The following is an 18,160-nucleotide window of genomic DNA, read 5'->3' as shown; positions in this document are numbered from 1 at the left end:
CGGCGGTCCGAATGGGACGTAGCGTGGGGGGTGAAGCCTCGTCGTGGTGACTGGGAGATGCGACCTTGCCTTCGTTCCTGCACACAGGTCGGGTCGGAAGCTCGGCCCGACCCCTCCGACGATCAAGTCAGATGATGTGGAAGGGAGTTTTCTGCCGTGGAGAAGTCCCCCCTTTCGTTTAGAACTCGGGGGTATTTATAGGGTAGTTTAGCGTTACCTGATGTGCCCGCCTGTGGGAGGCAGGATCGTACCTCTGACGACGTCTGACGCTGTTACTAACGTTGCGTGGAGAACCGGACTGTCGCAGGGTATGGGCGAGGGTCGGTCGTCGTCCTCTCCTGTCGTGGTCAAGTGCACGGGGTCGGAAGTCGTTGCCTGATAGTGGATGACGTCAGCGCGTGTCGAGTCAGCGTTATTGCCTTCCTCATTGGGCAGAGTGGCGCCCAGGTGGGGCAGTCGTCGTGACACGTCATGTCGCCATTATTACCCCTATCATCATGGATAATGTCTTACTGAGGTTTTCATATGATATCTCAAATGGTAATTTTAAATGTAATTACTATTTATCATTTTCATAAAAATATATGAAGAATGATATTTTTTTCACTTTATTTTAATACAATAAATATGAAATATATATAGTTTCATGGTCAGAGTTTATGAATATGGTAATCGGTCCTTAAAGAAGAAAGTTGTGTCGATAGAAGACGCAGAGGATGACAAGAACATGTGTATATATATACATACAAGCACGGTGGTGGGACGCGGAAACTTAAATAAGAAAGCCGTAAGGGAGGTGCCGCGGGCGAGCGAACCACCACCGCTTACTTAGCATATAAATCAATATATACACATATTGATTTTAAAAAAAGAAACTTCTCATTTTTCAGATTTTTAATAGCGCTTAATTTTTTGCTTAATCCTTGAAATATCCAATTATCTACCCTTTTTTTTTTTTTCTTTTTTTCCTTTTTCTGTGGACTAGTTGGATGAATCGATCCAATTATAGTATTTTCAGTAATACTAAGAAACAATCGTCAATGCAATAAAAAATATAGTTATAATATTTTATATTATGAAAAATACTATAACATAAAATAAAAATACTGTAAAAAATAATATTTTCAAAATAATTATATTTATAAATATATTATATTATATTATTTTTTGGGTATTACTAAAATACTATAACATCGTATTAAAAATATTGTAATCGGTATTAGGTTAAAAAAAAAATTGATGTCGGAAAATTTCTGAAAACGTGAGACTCTTTTATGGAGAAAAAAAAAAAAGAGAGAATTCCCTCACATTCATATGCATTAAATTGCTGTTCGAGGGGCAAATGACAATCGACTTACAGAGATTGACCGAGTCAATAAATATGAAAATTGTTGTGTTTATATATAATACCACCAAATTAATGCAACAGGGAATTTGCATCGCATTCATCCTCACTAAAAATTGGTGGATTGAGGCGTTGACTTGCCAACTGCCTGAGTCATTTCGATCCTCGCCACAGCTTCCGATCGAAGTCAACGACGTGCTCGTCTTCCCCACATGGATTTCATCGGTAATCCCCCAGAAAAAAAGCTCTATCATGTTAATATACTATGCTCGAGAAAATGTCGGTGTTCATCACGTTAATTCCATCGGGAATTAAGCTGCATTATATTATGCTTCCTCCCGATATATATATATATATCTCATAAGAAATGGAATAATCATGCATCGAAAAGAACACCCAAACAAGCGACAAGTATAACGATGGCATGCGGTTACGTGATGGCAACCACTTAAGCAATGCAAGCACGCAAAGGAAAGATAGAAGTGACCTCTCACACACAAATGTATGATTTATTACAACCATTTTTTGTCCTTTTAAGTTTTGATTGTTATTATAGCATTGTTATGTATGCTCATATATTGCTAATTAGATCTTCGATTTAGTCAATTAAACTTAATTAATTATACTTTAACGCTCAATTAAAGTTATTTTTCTTGAGACATGTGTATTTATTTATCTATTTATTTTCGGTACCAAATGGAGACCTAAGCATATCCATTCATACATTTTAACTTCTACTCAAAACCCACCGCCTACCCCCCACCATTAATCCGTTGTTTCCTCCCTCGACGTTTCTTCCCCGTTGCCAGCGATCGAAACCAGTGCTCGGCGTCTCCTCTCTCTCTCTCTCTCTGTCTCTCGGTGAAGGATCTCTTCATCTGCCCTCTTTTCTTTTTGGAGTTCGAGATTGCTTCCGTTGATCGACGTGGTAAACGTTTGTGGGGGGGAGGGGGTATCGGATGTCGATTGCAGGGGGTGAATTTGGTCGCGGTGGGGATCGACGGCTGATTCGAGTGTGAGGAAATCGGGCATGGGTTTCTTTCCAGGCTGATTGGATCGGCCTTCTTGTTTCGGTGGTTTCGGTGGGATCTTCCCTCACTTTGATCTTTGTTTGGGGGGCGAATATTTCGGAGGGAAGATGGGGTATTTGAACTCCATCAGTGGGCTTCAAGCAGACGGTGCTCCGGTCAGCGGGGGAGGACTCAGGTCTCGTTCGTTTATTCCTTGTGAAGTCGTATTAAGGCTTACGATATTCTTTTCTAGATTTGTTTATGTTTCGTATCTCGTGCGATTTTCGAGCTGATCTTATGCTAGCATTCGCTTCATATATTTTGAGTTCTAATTCGAAGACAAACTAGCTAGTTATTGGAAGAGATTTATTTATTTATTTATTTTTTATGTATAAACAGTCGTTTATTCCTTAATAATTCAATATAAGTTAGATCCTTAATAATTGACAAACAAGTTATGAGATGGTTCGTCAGATATGGATGTGTGAACTTACATGGGAAACATGGTTCTTTTACGCTGAATAAACTCATAGAACTGCTTCCTATCTGTTAATTGTGGTTCTTGAATCTGCAGTTGAATATGTTGCCTAAAGTAGGCTGTAAAGAAACATCCTACTCTTGCGTGTCAATCTAACATTAAAACTCATGCTTATTTCTTTCAAGACAGTCAAGATGGGAAGTTTGGTTATGGGTATGCAAGCTGTCCGGGGAAAAGATCTTCGATGGAAGACTTCTATGAGACGCGAATTGACAGCGTTGATGGAGAAATTGTTGGCTTGTTTGGGGTCTTTGATGGTAAAATTTCTGCAGTATTTTGTTGTCTTTGTTATGTTTAGAATGTCTTATCTTTTTTTTTTTTTGTATTTGCAAATTTTTGGTAAAACTGACATAGAAAACCCATTCATTAACTTGCTTCTTTCAATCCTTTTCTAGGGTAAATTTCTCTCGTGGAGAGTTGCTTATACATTCAATATCCTAACGTTAGACTTTGATGCTTTGATGAGTGGTTATGTAGGTCATGGCGGTGCCCAAGTAGCAGAGTATGTTAAACAAAACCTCTTCAGCAACTTACTCAGGCATCCAAAGTTCATTACCGATACAAAATCAGCTATAGGTGGTGCTGATTTGCATTTTGTACTATGAAAGAGCTTTTAGAGAACAATAATATTTGGCTTATGAAATTCATCTGTGCTGTTACCTTCAGCTGATGCATACAACCACACGGACGCAGAATTTTTGAAATCTGAGAACAGCCAGAACCGAGAGGCGGGTTCAACTGCATCAACAGCTGTCCTTGTTGGTGATCGTTTGCTCGTTGCAAATGTTGGGGACTCTAGAGCTGTCATATGTAGAGGAGGAGATGGTAGGCCCCTCATCCTTAAATCAGTTCTCTTATCATCAATTATGTGTAACGGATTTCTGTACTTAATCTAGAACTAAACCGGCTCAATTTAGATGGAGTTTACTGCATTTTTTTTTACTAACTGTATTCTGACAACCCAACCTATTTAAGAGCAATATTTAGAATGTGACACCAGTGACATCTAGGTTCTTAGGATATATGTAGGTTCTAGACCAACAAAGTTTTTTGGCCTTCTCTTGATCCTGCCAAATGCTATAGTAGCTCTGTGTGTCTCTGGTGTACTGAAGAGAGGGGGAAAACAAGGGCTTTAGAAGGTTGAACGAACAGCTGCAAGCCCACAAACAACCACTCACCTGGTCCCGGGCGCGACAACAAGTTCCCATCAAGGCAACTTGCGAACTTGCGAACTTGCGAAAGAGTGTTCAACGCCCGGTATATATCCGAAGCCCCATCCAGCCCTGTGCCACCCGGGGGGTTCAAAGGGGCTGAGATGGCTGACGTTTTGGTGAGCATAGGCAGATTCCAGAAATCAGCCCGCGGCACGCGAAAACGGAGCTGTTTTAGGCTGTTTTGCTCGTTTCGGTGAGCGATCGCTTTGTAACGCTGCAGCTTGTTCGAACTTACATTTTTACAAGCAAAATAACCCAAAACTAAGAGAAAACATGCTGTCAAACAGCTGTACATGTAGGTGTGAGCGACGAACGGTTCGTTGAACGGAGTTGTTGCGAGTGCGCGACGATCGTTCGTGACATTCTCCCCCACTTAAACTGTCGACGCCCTCGTCGACGCTTGTTGGTAGTTGTTGATGATTTCTTCTTCATGTCGCAAGGCGTCTTCAGGCTCCCAACTGGCTTTTGTTCGGGGAAGCTTTCACCACTTCACCAAGTACTTTATCTGCTTAGCTCCGTTGGGTAGCTTTATCTTGCGGTCCGCCAGAATGGTTTCAACTCACTTCTCGTAGGAGGTTGTGATGGGAGGTAGCCGAGTTGGAACACTTCGGGAAGCATCTTGCGGGTCCAAGTGGTAGGCTTTTAGGTTGCTGGCGTGAAGAACGTTGTGAATTTTGAACCACGCCGGCAGCTGCAACTTGTAAGAGACGTTGCCTAACCTGCTGATAATTGGGAAGGGCTCTTCATACTTGCGCACCAATCCTTTGTGGACTTTGTTCCTAAAGAATTGGAGTGATGCCGGTTGGAGCTTTACCAACACCAAATCGCCAACTTTGAACTCTTGTGGTCGCCTTCCCAAGTCTACCCACTTCTTCATCATTTTTGCCGCCTTCTCCAAGTAAGCCCGCGCAATATCTGCATTTCGATGCCACTCTTTTGTGAAATGATAGGCTGATGGACTACTCCCAGTATACCCAATTGCCATGGTGTGCAGAGTTGACGGTTGTTGTCCTGTGATGATCTCGAAGGGGCTCTTGTTGGATGCAGAGCTCCGCTGCAAGTTGTAGGAGAATTGGGCAATGTCCAACAGCTTCACCCAATCTCGTTGGTTGGCACTCACGTAGTGCCGGAGATATTGCTTCAGGAGTGAGTTTATCCTTTCAGTCTGGCCATCCGTGTGGGGGTGGAGGCTTGTAGAGAAGTATAACTTCGACTCCAACAATTTGAATAGCTCGGTCCAGAATCTTCCCAAGAACCGAGCATCTCGATCACTAATGATATTGTGTGGGACTCCCCAATACTTCACCACAATCTTCATCATAAGCTTGGCCGCCTCCTCTGCTGAACAGTGTAGGGGAGCAGCAATGAAAGTTGCATACTTTGAAAACCGATCGACCACCACGAGTATCAATCCAAGTCTCCCTACAAGTGGCAAGCTTGATATGAAATCCAAGGAAATGCTCTCCCACGACCTTTCTGGTACGGGCAACGGCTCCAAAAGTTCCACCGGCTTCCGCTGCTCCACCTTGTCTTGTTGGCAAGTAAGGCATGTTCGAACATATTCCTCCACATCAGTCCCCATCTTCGGCCAGTAGAAGGCCCTCTCCACGAGAGCCAACGTTCTGTGAATGCCTGGGTGTCCAGCCCAAAGGGAATCGTGACACTCTTTTAAGGGTTCACGCCTCAAATTGTCCACTCGGGGAATATAAACTCTATTCCCTTTTGTGTAAACGAGTCCCTCCTGGACCCAAAATCGTCGTGCCTTGCCTTCTTTGATGAGCTGCATTAGGATAACTACTTGGGGGTCACTATACAGTCCATCCCTGATTCTGGAAAGGAAGTTGGAGTGCAACTGACTTGCTTGGTTTCCGCCCTCCAATTGGGCGGCATTCACACGCTCCACCTTCCGACTCAATGCATCGGCCACGACATTTGCCTTCCCAGGCTTATACTCCATTGTCATATCAAATTCAGCCAGGAAGTCCTGCCAACGCGCCTGCTTTAGGGAGAGCTTCTTCTGAGTTTGGAAATAGCTCAGAGCGATGTTGTCCGTCCTCAGCATAGATCGCGATCCGAGGAGATAGTGTCGCCAAACTCGTAGACAGTGGATCACTGCTGTCATCTCCTTCTCATGCAATGGATACCGCCGCTCGGTCTCGTTGAGTTTGCGGCTCTCGTAGGCCACCGGATGACCCTCCTGCATGAGTGCTCCCCCAATAGTGAAGTCTGAAGCATCTGTATGGACTTCAAAAGGCTCCCCATAGTTTGGCAATTTGAGCACTGGTTCTTCTATAACAGCAGCCTTCATATCTTGGAATGCTATTTCACATTTGTCAGACCACTTCCAAGGCTGCTCCTTCTTCAGCAACTTCGTTAGTGGGGTTGCACGCTTCGAATATCCCGCTATGAAGCATCGATAATAATTGACGAAACCAAGGAAGGATCTCAACTCTAGCACCTTCTTTGGAGTTCGCCATTCTGCAACTGTTTGCACCTTCGACTTATCTATCCGAATGGTGCCATCACCGATTCGATGTCTCAAGAATAATATCTCAGTTTGAGCAAAGTAGCATTTCTCCCTTTTCACGAACAAAGTGTTCTCCCTGAGAACCTTGAAAATCGTCTGAAGGTAATTGACATGCTCCTCAAGCGTTTGACTGTAGACGACGATATCGTCCAAGTAGATGACCACGAACTTATCCAAATACTCCTTGAATAGCTGGTTCATGAGAGTGCAGAATGTGGTCGGAGCGTTGGTTAAGCCGAAAGGCATCACCAAGAACTCAAACGCTTCATACCTGGTCACACAGGTAGTCTTCGCTTCGTCGCCTTCAGCAATGCGCACCTGCCAATACTCCGACCGAAGGTCGAGTTTTGAGAAATACTTAGCTTTGCCCAATTGGTCGAACAAGTCCGCAGTTCACTTAACTGCTTCCTGAGTTCTGCCAACTCTGGCGGGGGCATGCGGTAGGGTGGTCTCGCTGGAGGCTTCACTCTTGGCTCCAGCTCGATGCTGTGATCCATGCCTCTGCGTGGTGGAAGAGTCTTCGGTAACTCGGGTGGCATAACGTCCTTGAACTCTTTCAGGACGTTCGCCACCGCAGCAGGTTCTTGAATGGCCTTCTCGTTGAGTGGCTTTAGCTTCATAGCAGCCATGAATGTCAATTCGCCTTTTCGCACCCTTTTCTTCAGTTGTAATGCCGATATGTGTCAGGGCTCCTTGGTTCCTCTCCGAGAGATGGGAACCACACAGGGGTCCTCGCCTCCCATCATACATAGGGAGTTCAAGAACGACATTGGCACCAACTTTGCCGGGTGCATAAACTCCATTCCAAGGATCACTTGGAAGTCATCCAATGGCACGACCATCATGTTGGTGTTCCTGCTCCATGTCCCGATTTTGATGGGAACACCCTTCGCCAACCCGGAGATTCGCTTGGCCTCCGAGTTCACCGCCTTCATTCGGCTTGGGCTCTTCTCCAATATCAACCCAAGTCGTTGTGCTTCTCGATCGGCTATGAAGTTGTGGGTAGCGCTCGTGTCCACCATTGCACGGGTCGTTTGGCCATTTAGCTTGATGTCCACATACATCAGCTCACTACTTCCTTCTTTTTGTAGCTTTGTTTTGATGTTCTCCCCCACTTGACCCCGCATGACGTTCAACAAACGCATTGCTCCCATTCGGGGTCCTTGCGACTCCTCGTCATCGCTGTTGGATTCAGAACTGCTCGAAGTAAGAGCAACAGCTTTGCCCTTGTCCGATCGGGGGGGTTGGATGGAAGCCGTCAAAGCATTGAGTGCTTGTTTTTGTGGGCACTCTCTCACCATGTGCGGTCCTCCGTACAAGAAACATCCTTTAGGTTTTGAGGTCTTGCCTTTCGGGTTTGGCCCTTTGTGGGAACTCTTCTTCTTTTGTTCGCCCCCGAGCTCCTTCCCTTGAGAATGTTTTGGAGGGCGATTGCCTGAAGATTGTTTCCTTCTCCCTGGGTCTTCGGAGGAAACAAAGTCGGTGAGTCTTTCTGCAGTAGCAATTGCCCCGACCACATCGGTAACATTCCTTCGATTTGGCTCCTGTTGAACCCATGGCTTCAAACCATCGAGGAAGCTGAACAACTTGTCCTTCTCGGACATGTCCTGTATGTCCAGCATTAGTGCAGAAAATTGTTTCACATAGTCTCGGATGGTGGTACTCTGGCGGAGTTGTCTCAACTTCCTTCTTGCGACGAACTCAAGTCCTCCCATGTGTCGACTCGACACCGGCCTTGTTGGATCTCCTCCCAACGGGTTCGCCACCAAAGTTTCGTATCTCCGTTCAGATACATTGTTGCTATAGAAACTTTGGTATCTTTAGAATCGGGCCTCGTAGCTCGGAAGTATTGTTCCATGTCGAACAGAAAGTTCTCGAGCTCTTTGGCATCTCTGGCCCCTCCATATCCATGAGGCTCGGGTGCCCTCAAATTTTGTGGCAGTGCAACGCGGGTGTTGCTTCCTCCCGCATTTAGTGTTCTTGCGAGCATGGCCACCTTTGAAGTGAGTTCCGCCACAACATCCTGTAAGTGTTGCACGGAGTCTTTGGTGTCATCAGACAGTCGGTCGACTAGGGCCTCGACCTTGTCGATCCTGGACTCCGCTTCCTCTTGCGAGCTCTCTACCCCAACTAGTTTTTGTTGGCCATGGTAGAGTTCCTCCATGCTCGCTTCAAGAACATCTAGGCGGGTTTCCGCCGTTGTGAATCTCTCTTTGTGACCCAAATTATATTGTAGAACTTTAGGAGCGCCGCGTGGCACATGAACGCACCCAGGAATGCCGATGAGGACGGCTGCGGCGGCGTATGACAGGCTGCGGCATTTTTACATAATTTTCCTTGCAAAGTTCTACAATATAATTTGGGTCCTTACAAATTAATATAATCACTACAAATTAGTTTTTGAGTCTAATAATAAATCTTTAATGTCTTAATAGTCAAGTAACAAAGTTTAAATAAGAGTTTCAATATATACATATATTATTGATTTTAAAATAGAAACGTCTAATCAAAACTTACCATCTCAAGTAACAAAGTTTAATGATTTTTTCACTATCTATTGATCTTATTGATAACTAAGGCTCTTAATTCAAATCAATTTTTTCATTTACTTGGCAAGTTAGATATCATGGATAATGTCTAACAGAGGGGAGTGCTCTGAAGGATCACACTAAATCTAATAATTAACTACTATTTTCATATGATGTCTGAAATGGTAATATTAAATGTAATTACTTATTGCCATTTTCATAAAAATATATGAAAATGATATGTTTTTCCCTTTATTGTAATACAATAAATATATATATATATTTTCATGGAAAGAGTACATGAATATGGCAATCGGTCCTCGAAACATTTCTCTGTTTCAAACGAGGAGAGTTGGATATCTTCTCACACTAAGAGTCGTCATCCTTCCCTCTTACTTCTCTATATAATGGACAATAAGTTGGACTCTTTCAAATCTCTGATCGTTGGAATGGATGATGGTACGCTCAATAGCACCCATAGCACCAACCTCGGAAGTAGCGGTCGTCCCCTTCCCGATAACTTGCTGGCAGAGATCCTCTCCTACCTCCCAGCAAAGACCTTCTTTAGGCTCCTCTCTGTTTGCAAGACCTTTCGCCAGCTCTCATCAGATTCTCATTTTCTCCTTTCACAGTCGTACCACAACAATGTCATCTCCGGCTTCTTTCCCCACGACAGCGCCTTTTCTGGAGCCTTCTGCCTCGTTGACCCCTACGCCGGTGTGCCCAGAAGCAGCCTCGAATTCTTGTTCCGCAAATGCAAAATCGTTGGGTCAGCTGGTGGCCTCGTCTTTGTGTTGCATAAGACAGATGGTGCCTTATTCGTCTACAACCCGGTCCGTGGTACTCGGTGCCAGCTACCCTCCCCGCCGGGCAAGTATTGTAAATGGGGTGGCATCGCGGTGAGATTCTTGAACGATGGAGATGGGGTGACGAAAGGCTACAGGTTGGTCTACCTTTCACGGCACTCAGTAAGGAGCAAGTTGCACCGCTGTCAGGTCTATGACTCGTCTGCGAGGGTGTGGACGATGGACAAGGAACTCGACTTCGGTTGGTTGGAACTACATTTGGAGCACCCGGTGATCTGCGACGACGTCGTGTTCTGGGCATCGTCAAATTCGTTCTCGAACGAGATCGACCAGTGTGTCGTCGCCTTTGATGTGAGAAAGGAGCGCACGCAGATCATCCCTCTGCCGAAAGAAGCAGCCGTCGCCCGCTCGGACACGATCGGAATAGGCATGTGGGAGGGGAAGTCGCTGTGCCTAATGCATTACGAAACGTGTACTTGGGTGATCGGACTGTGGCTGCTGAGGAAGACAAACGACGGTCCGCCAGGATGGGTGAGGGCGCATGAGGTGAGCTTGGGCCAGTTAGGGTTCAGGAAACCCCGCAACGTGAGCTGCGTCGTGCTGAGAGAGGTGGCGATGACCACGTCACTTGTTTTCACCGTAGATAGCGAGGCATATAGCTATGATATAAATGATGGAGAACTCAAGAAGCTGGGATGGCTGGGATGCAGTTCCCCATTGATCCCTTACTCTAATACGCTTCGGCCATGCGGTGAAGAAGAGGAACTGTTCGTAGATAAGAGAAGAGAAGTTGAATGAAAATTTTTGTCTTTCATGTGTCCAATGCTGCGATTAAATATCATGAAATAGAGGGTTTTTTGTTAGTAGAATTTTCTGTCATTGTGAATGAAACAGCAAGAAATGATTTCTTGGGAGACAATATTAAAATTGTTATGAGAAGGTATAACATGTCATAGACAAATTCACTTTGACTTAGTAATGCAAAGTAAACAGGTTGTGCAAGAAAAAGTTCACATGTCCTGAAAGAGAAGAGGATTGTTTAGTTGATTCATATGCATGAATGCATGCATGCGTTCCCTGTCGAGCAACAACATCTTGTCATTCTGCAACTATAACCGATCTGAACTCTATACAATCTTAGATAGACAACATCTTGTCTATATAACTTTTTGGGATTTGTTCGATTTCAAGAGAGGAGAAAACGAATAACATACTATTAGTGTACAAAAACGAATTTATATGCTTTGAAATGTAAGAAAAAAAAAAGAAATATGACATACTAAATAATACTTACTGCATGCTTTGAGTCATAAAAGAAGTCTCTGCATTATTCTCATCTTCATCTTTTTTTTTTTTCTTCTCTTATTTTTTTGCCCTTAATTGCCAATAAAAGAGGTTAATTCTGAGCAATTCAGTGGTCAGATCTCAGGATGTCTCGTCCGGCAAGAAAAGGTACCGAAATCTTGAATCAAATGGGATGATGCTAAAACCCCGAACACCAAGTAACCTCTGCTTCCTTTTCCCTTTCTTTTCTCGGCAAGTTAGATGTCATGGATAATGTCTTACGGAGGAGAGTGATTTGATGGATCACACTAAATCTAATAATTAACTATTGTTTTCATATGATGTCTGAAATGATAATTTTAAATGTAATTACTATGTGTCATTTTCATAAAAATATATAAAGAACGATATATATATTTTTAATTTATTGTAATACAATAAATATGAAATATATATAGTTTCATGGAAAGAGTTGATGAATATGGCAATCGGTCCTTAAAAGAAGAAAGCTGTGTCGATATATGATGCAGAGAATGACAAGAACGTGTGTATATACATCCATGCAGGCACGGTGGTGGGACGCGGAAACTTCAACAAGAAAGCTGAAAGGGAGGTGCGGCGGGCGGGCGAGCGAACCACCACCGCTTACTTGGCATATAAATCACCGTCCACTCTCCCTCCTTTGCATCCAACCAGCACTGGCAACAAGAAGGAAGCCAACGACCATCGCCATGGCTGCCTCCACCACAAAGTTGGCCGGCCATGCTCACCCTTGCGGCAGTTGCCTGCACGTACGCTGCCAAGCATCTGTTCACTGATCAATCTCCCTCCCTTCTCTCTCTTCCTCTCCTCCTCTTCTTCGTATTCTCCCGCTCCGGCTCCAATGGCGCCCCTCCCGGCCCCGTCTCCTTCCCTATCTTCGGAAACTGGCTACAGGTCGGCAACGACCTCAACCACCGGAACCTCGTGGGCATGGCGAAGAAGTAGGGTAACGTGTTCCTGCTGCGGCTCGGGGTACGGTAATTACCCCCTTCCCTCTTGGACAGTCGTATTCTTTCAAATCTCTGATCGTCGGAATGGGCGGTACGCTCAACAACACCCATAGCATGGACTTCGTTGGTCCGATGAAGCTGGGAAGTCGCTGTGCCTAATCCATTACGAAATGTGTACTTGGGTGGTGTTTTCACTACTTGCTGAGCTCCATCATGCTGAGTGACGTTACTTGTTTTCACTATACAAAGTGACATTACCCACCGTTGATTCCTTACTCTAATACGCTTCGGCTTCGGCCATGCGGTCAGGAAGAGGAGCTGACTTTTTCCTTTTTCCCTGTCATATATATATGCATTACCGTAGAGAGACAAAAAATAGCATGAAAATTTTTCTTCGGTTTCTCTTTCTTAGTGTCCAATTCCTGCTTGCTTGCTTGTAGTATAATGAAATTATACTATTTTTTTAAAAGGTATTATAGATCAACATAGAGATTATTAGAGTAATGTGATCAAATGTTTTACTTTCGTAAATATTCCAAAGTATAGATATCTTAATGTAATTTTTTTAAAATATAAAAATTAAAATATTAAAAATAAATAATTACAAAGATTAATATGTAATTAGACCTTTCGACAAAGCCATCAAGAGAGCATTGGATATGGCATTAGAAGAGCCTATTTGAAAGATCTAATTGGCCATTGGCCATTTATGTCCTCGTGAAGCAAACCATCAAGCATCTACAGTTGACAACCTTAGAGAACCTAATGATGAAATGTTCTATTTCATCATTAGAAGAGCCTGTTGATGTAATGTTCTATTTCCTAGCAAAACTGCATCCAAATTATGCAAGTTCTTGCACAGTAGAAACTGTGACTGGGTAGACAAGAACACAGTCAAGCTGCATAAAAGAAAAGGTTACTGCAAGTCCACGAAGAACACGAAGAAGACTATTCAAAACATACAATGTTTTACTGCTACGCAGAATTCCATGAAGATAGCCACCGGCCATTATCAAGGACACAAGAGAAACGACACCTGCAGGGAATACCTTTCCAGACTACTTGTTGCGAGACCCCATTACAGCTAGAAGAGTCACGGACGTACCTGATAAGTAAAACAGGCAGGTTAAGTAAGCATAAGGAGAAGGGGGAAAAAAGATAGATATAGCCGGTGTTGAGCAGAATAGCCATGGTAGAACCCCTAACCCCAGGGATGATGCGTATAGAGGTCGTTCTGGAAGCTGGGTGTACACGTGACACAATAACGCAGCCGATACCCCTCCGGCAACTAATGACTTCTGGCTGCCGCTCTTCACACATCCCATTACACCGCCGGCTGCGAGGATGCCAATGGGAGAAAATAAATGTTTAGCCTTCCAACGGAGGAATGCTTGTTTCGAACACACGTAAGAATGAAGCAGAAAAGGAAATCTGCTGTGGTTTGCATGTCTTATGGGGATAGGAATGCCCATAACCCTCGTGGCTCCATACAAGATATGAAGTCCAACCTAAAATTTTGGATCCATTAACATTACAAGATCAAGTATGGATCCTATATCTCACCCACCCGATGATACATAAATTAGAATGTCCGATCTGAATCTTCTTAGGTACGGGTCCTCCTCATTTTGGATCCAAAAGCTTATCAGATTCAGACCCCAATTGGATTTTCAGTCGAGTATGGCCCCAACAAAAAACATCCCTATTTATAAATGGTAAAAAGTATGTATGTATGTATGTATCACAAAAAAACAAATCGCTTACGAAACTCAGAAACAATAATGAGCACATATAGCTTGCAGAGATAGACAATATGACCAAAATATGATTTCTTGGTGATGTTGAAGTACCAAAATAAAGAGAAGAACGTCTACACGAGCTGCTAACGAGGCATGCATCTTTCAACGTGTGTGTCTTCGCGTTGCACTCAACTCATGTCAAAAAAAAGACCAATGTTAAGATAGATAGATAGATAGATAGATATACATAGATATATATATATATATATATATATATATATATATATATATAGAGAGAGAGAGAGAGAGAGAGAGAGAGAGAGAGAGAGAGAGAGAGAGAGAGGGATAGAGAAATAGATAGATAGATATATACATATATATACACACATATATATATATATATATATATATATATATATATATATATATATATATATATATATATATATCTATCTATGTATATATATGTATATATCTATCTATATCTCTCTCTCTCTCTCTCTCTCTCTCTCTCTATATATATATATATATATATATATATATATGTAGACAGAGAGGGATAGAGAGACAGATAGATAGATAGATATATACATATAAATATAAATATATATATATATATATATATTGATATGTGTATATCTTGATACATATATATATATCTACGTTTAAAGTGTGTATATATATACACAGTGAGATTTCTTATACAGTTTTCGAATCTAGATTTCTTGCTGCAGCGATGAACCCTCCGCTCGAGATCGGCATCGTGGGTGAGGAGAAGCCCGTAACCGGAAGCTGTCGGCTTCCCGACGACTTGCACGAAGAGATCCTGTCCTACCTCCCCGCGAAGACATTCTTCAGACTCCAACCTGTCTGTAAGTCCTTCCACGAGCTCTCGGAAAAGTCTGATTTCCTCCATTCACAATCAGATCTCTGCAAAGCCGTCTCCGGATTCTTCGTCAAGATCCGCAATGCCTTCAATTCCTTTCTCCTCGTTGACCCCTACGCCGGCGTGCCAAGAACCTTTGGCAAATTCTTGAGCAAGAACAACGGCTTCATCCTTGGGTCAGCTGACGGCCTTGTCTTCGTCATGCACGACAACCGCCGGGCGGCCACCCGTAGCTTATATGTCTACAACCCGGCTCGTAGGACTCGGTGTCATCTACGCGCACCTTCGGACTTGTGTCCGGGGGGTGGCATCGCGGTGAACTTCATGAACGATGGGGACATGACGAAAGACTACAAGCTGGTGTACCTCTCATCAACCTGGGTGTGGTACTCGTTGCGCCGCTGCCAGGTCTACGACTCGGTGGCCAAGAAGTGGACGATGGACAAGCGTCTCGACTTTGGAGGGGGCGCAATAGATTTGGATCACCCGGTGGTCCACGACGAGACCATATTCTGGGTGTCGGCGCGGGAAACGTGCAGGATGATTAATGCGTACGTCGTCGCCTTCGACCTGAGGACTGAGTGCACGCAGATCATCCGACCGCCGGAAAGAATGAACATCGATCCCTCCGACACCATTGGGATCGGCAAGTGGGAGGGAAAGTCGGTTTGCCTGATTCATTACCGTCTGTCTTCTCGGGTGTTCGCTCTAGAGCTGCTGGAGAAGAGTAACAACGGTGGGATACGCTGGGTGACGGCGCATGAGATAAGCTCGGACCGGATGGGGTTCAAGAAACCACTCAACGTGCTGTCCACCATGCTGTGTGAGGTGGCGACGACTACGCTACTTGTTTTCGCCACACATGAAGATGCATACACCTACAGTATAAGGGATGGAGAACTCAAGAAGCTGGCATTGCAGGAATGCCATTTACCATCGTTGATCCCTTACTCTAATACGCTTCGGCCATGCGGTGAAGAAGAGGAACTGTTCGAAACAACCTGAAGAGACTTTTTTTGTTTGTTTGTATTTCCTATTATGTATACATTCTCGTAGATAAGATAAGAGAAGTTGAATGAAAAATGTTGTCTTCCTTGTGTCCAATGCTGCGATTAAATATCATGAAATAGAGGGTTTTTTGTTAGTAGAATTTTGTGCCATTGTGAATGAAACAGCAAGAAATGATTTCTTGGGAGACAATATTAAAATTGTTATGAGAAGGTATAACATATCATAGGCAAATTCACTTAATAACGCATAGTAAACAGGTTGTGCAAGAAAAAGTTCATATGCCCCGACTAAATTAGAATGAATGATGCAAGCATATGGAGGGATAATAAATAAGTTTGGGACATTGAGGGATAATTAATATGTTTTTTTAATTATCACTAAAGAACCTTTACCACCTCGAAACAATAATCTCCTATGTCGATAGAATATTATCTTAAATATTGGCTAATTGTAAAAAAATTTTGCCCATGAGAGATAATTTGGGGAATAAAAGTTCAATTAAGATTTTAAGAAGAATTTTATAATTTAAATTATATAATAATATTGGTTAAAAAAAAACTTTAGTCGATCATCAATAAACATACACCTATGATGAAAATGATGAAATTAAAATCAGTTGGACCATTATGATATTCCAATATCCACTAAATAATTCAATTGTATAGTCATCTAGATTGAGTCTTTTTACCAAAATTTATAGATCTTAGAAAATCTTAAATTTACTTATATTCAAAAGGTATGAAAAGTTAAGATTAGAAATTATATGTAGAGTAGGCCAAGTTTGAGCAATCGATTCATTCCAAAAATTGGAGTAAAAGACACCACTTCTACCCTAATTTGAACATCTTTGTGACAAATCTCACTATCTTCCCAAATACGTTGGATTTTGCTTTCGTCCTACACTCATGTAATTCACAGTAGGATAAGATTTGGTGTTATGATCACCCTGCATTTGTCCATTTTATCCTAATCATAATCTACCATCTCAAATTAATTTATCTAAAAATGGTTTGAAGTGGATTGATCGTTAAGACTCTTAACTAAGGCTCATATTAGCATTCTTAACTTGGAAGTCTTTAATTTGCTCGAGTGTCAAAGGTTCTTTTTTTCAAGATTCCTTAAAAATTAGCAATTCCATAAATTAAAAATACCCTAAAACAATCAAAATGAGTAGTCAAATAATCCCTCGCACAACTATTCTATCTTTAGCATCCTTATGTTTATCTGAAAATTTTGAAACTAAAAATGGCTTCTTCTTTTTTCAGATGATTATTTTCTTTATTTGAATTAGGAAAAAGTAATGATCCGAGGCAACGTGAGCAATTTAATGATATTTTCACTATCTATTGATCTTAGTGATAACTAAGACTCTTAATTCAAATCAATTTTATCATTTACTTGACAAGTTAGATATCATGGATAATGTCTAACAGAGGGGAGTGCTTAGAAGGATCACACTAAATCTAATAATTAACTTCCATTTTCATATGATGTCTGAAATGATAATATTAAATGTAATTACTTATTGCCATTTTCATAAAAATATATATGAAAATGATATGTTTTTCCCTTTATTATAATTCAATAAATATGATATATATATATATATATATATATATATATATATATATATATATATATATATATATATACTTATTGTCTCTATATAATGGACAATAAGTTGGACTCTTTCAAATCTCTGATCGTTGGAATGGATGGTACGCTCAATAGCACCCATAGCATCAACCTCGGAAGTAGCGGTCGTCCCCTTCCCGATAACTTGCTGGCAGAGATCCTCTCCTAACTCCCAGCAAAGACCTTCTTTAGGCTCCTCTCTATTTGCAAGACCTTTCGCCAGCTCTTATCAGATTCTCATTTTCTCCTTTCACAGTCGTACCACAACAATGTCATCTCCGGCTTCTTTCCTCACGACCGCGACTTTTCTGGACCCTTCTTCCTCGTTGACCCCTACGCCGGTGTGCCCAGAAGCCGCCTCGAATTCTTGTTCCGCAAAGGCAAAATCGTTGGGTCAGCTGGTGGCCTCGTCTTTGTGTTGCATAGGAAAGATGGTGCGTTATGCGTCTACAACCCGGCCCGTGGTACTCGGTGCCAGCTACCCTCCCCGCCGAGCAAGTATTGTACATGGGGTGGCATCGCGGTGAGATTCATGAACGATGGAGATGGGGTGACGAAAAGCTACAGGTTGGTCTACCTTTCACGGCACCCAGTAAGGAGTAAGTTGCACCGCTGTCAGGTCTATGACTCGTCTGCGAGGGTGTG

General features: G+C 42.7%; 1 protein-coding gene across 1 annotated transcript; it reads left to right on the top strand.

Annotated features, from left to right (window-relative positions):
• Positions 1-1,920: 1,920 nt before the first annotated feature.
• On the top strand, positions 1,921-3,953 carry LOC135606959 (probable protein phosphatase 2C 59). The gene is made up of 4 exons (XM_065098343.1): positions 1,921-2,551; positions 3,023-3,150; positions 3,371-3,469; positions 3,560-3,953. Exons 1-4 carry the CDS (start codon positions 2,484-2,486, stop codon positions 3,787-3,789), a joined length of 525 nt encoding a protein of 174 aa, XP_064954415.1. The 5' UTR covers positions 1,921-2,483; the 3' UTR covers positions 3,790-3,953.
• Positions 3,954-18,160: the final 14,207 nt, after the last annotated feature.

This window comes from Musa acuminata, chromosome BXJ2-3, assembly GCF_036884655.1.
Source record: "Musa acuminata AAA Group cultivar baxijiao chromosome BXJ2-3, Cavendish_Baxijiao_AAA, whole genome shotgun sequence".
In the NCBI taxonomy this organism is placed as follows: domain Eukaryota; kingdom Viridiplantae; phylum Streptophyta; class Magnoliopsida; order Zingiberales; family Musaceae; genus Musa; species Musa acuminata.
This window is presented reverse-complemented; position numbering and strand designations above follow the sequence as displayed.

Coding starts and splice junctions, on each gene's coding strand:
- LOC135606959 (XM_065098343.1), top strand. CDS start 2,484: ATGGGGTATTTGAACTCCATCAGTGGGCTTCAAGCAGACGGTGCTCCG. Junction 2,552..3,022: donor GTCAGCGGGGGAGGACTCAG/GTCTCGTTCGTT, acceptor CTTTCAAGACAG/TCAAGATGGGAAGTTTGGTT. Junction 3,151..3,370: donor CTTGTTTGGGGTCTTTGATG/GTAAAATTTCTG, acceptor GTGGTTATGTAG/GTCATGGCGGTGCCCAAGTA.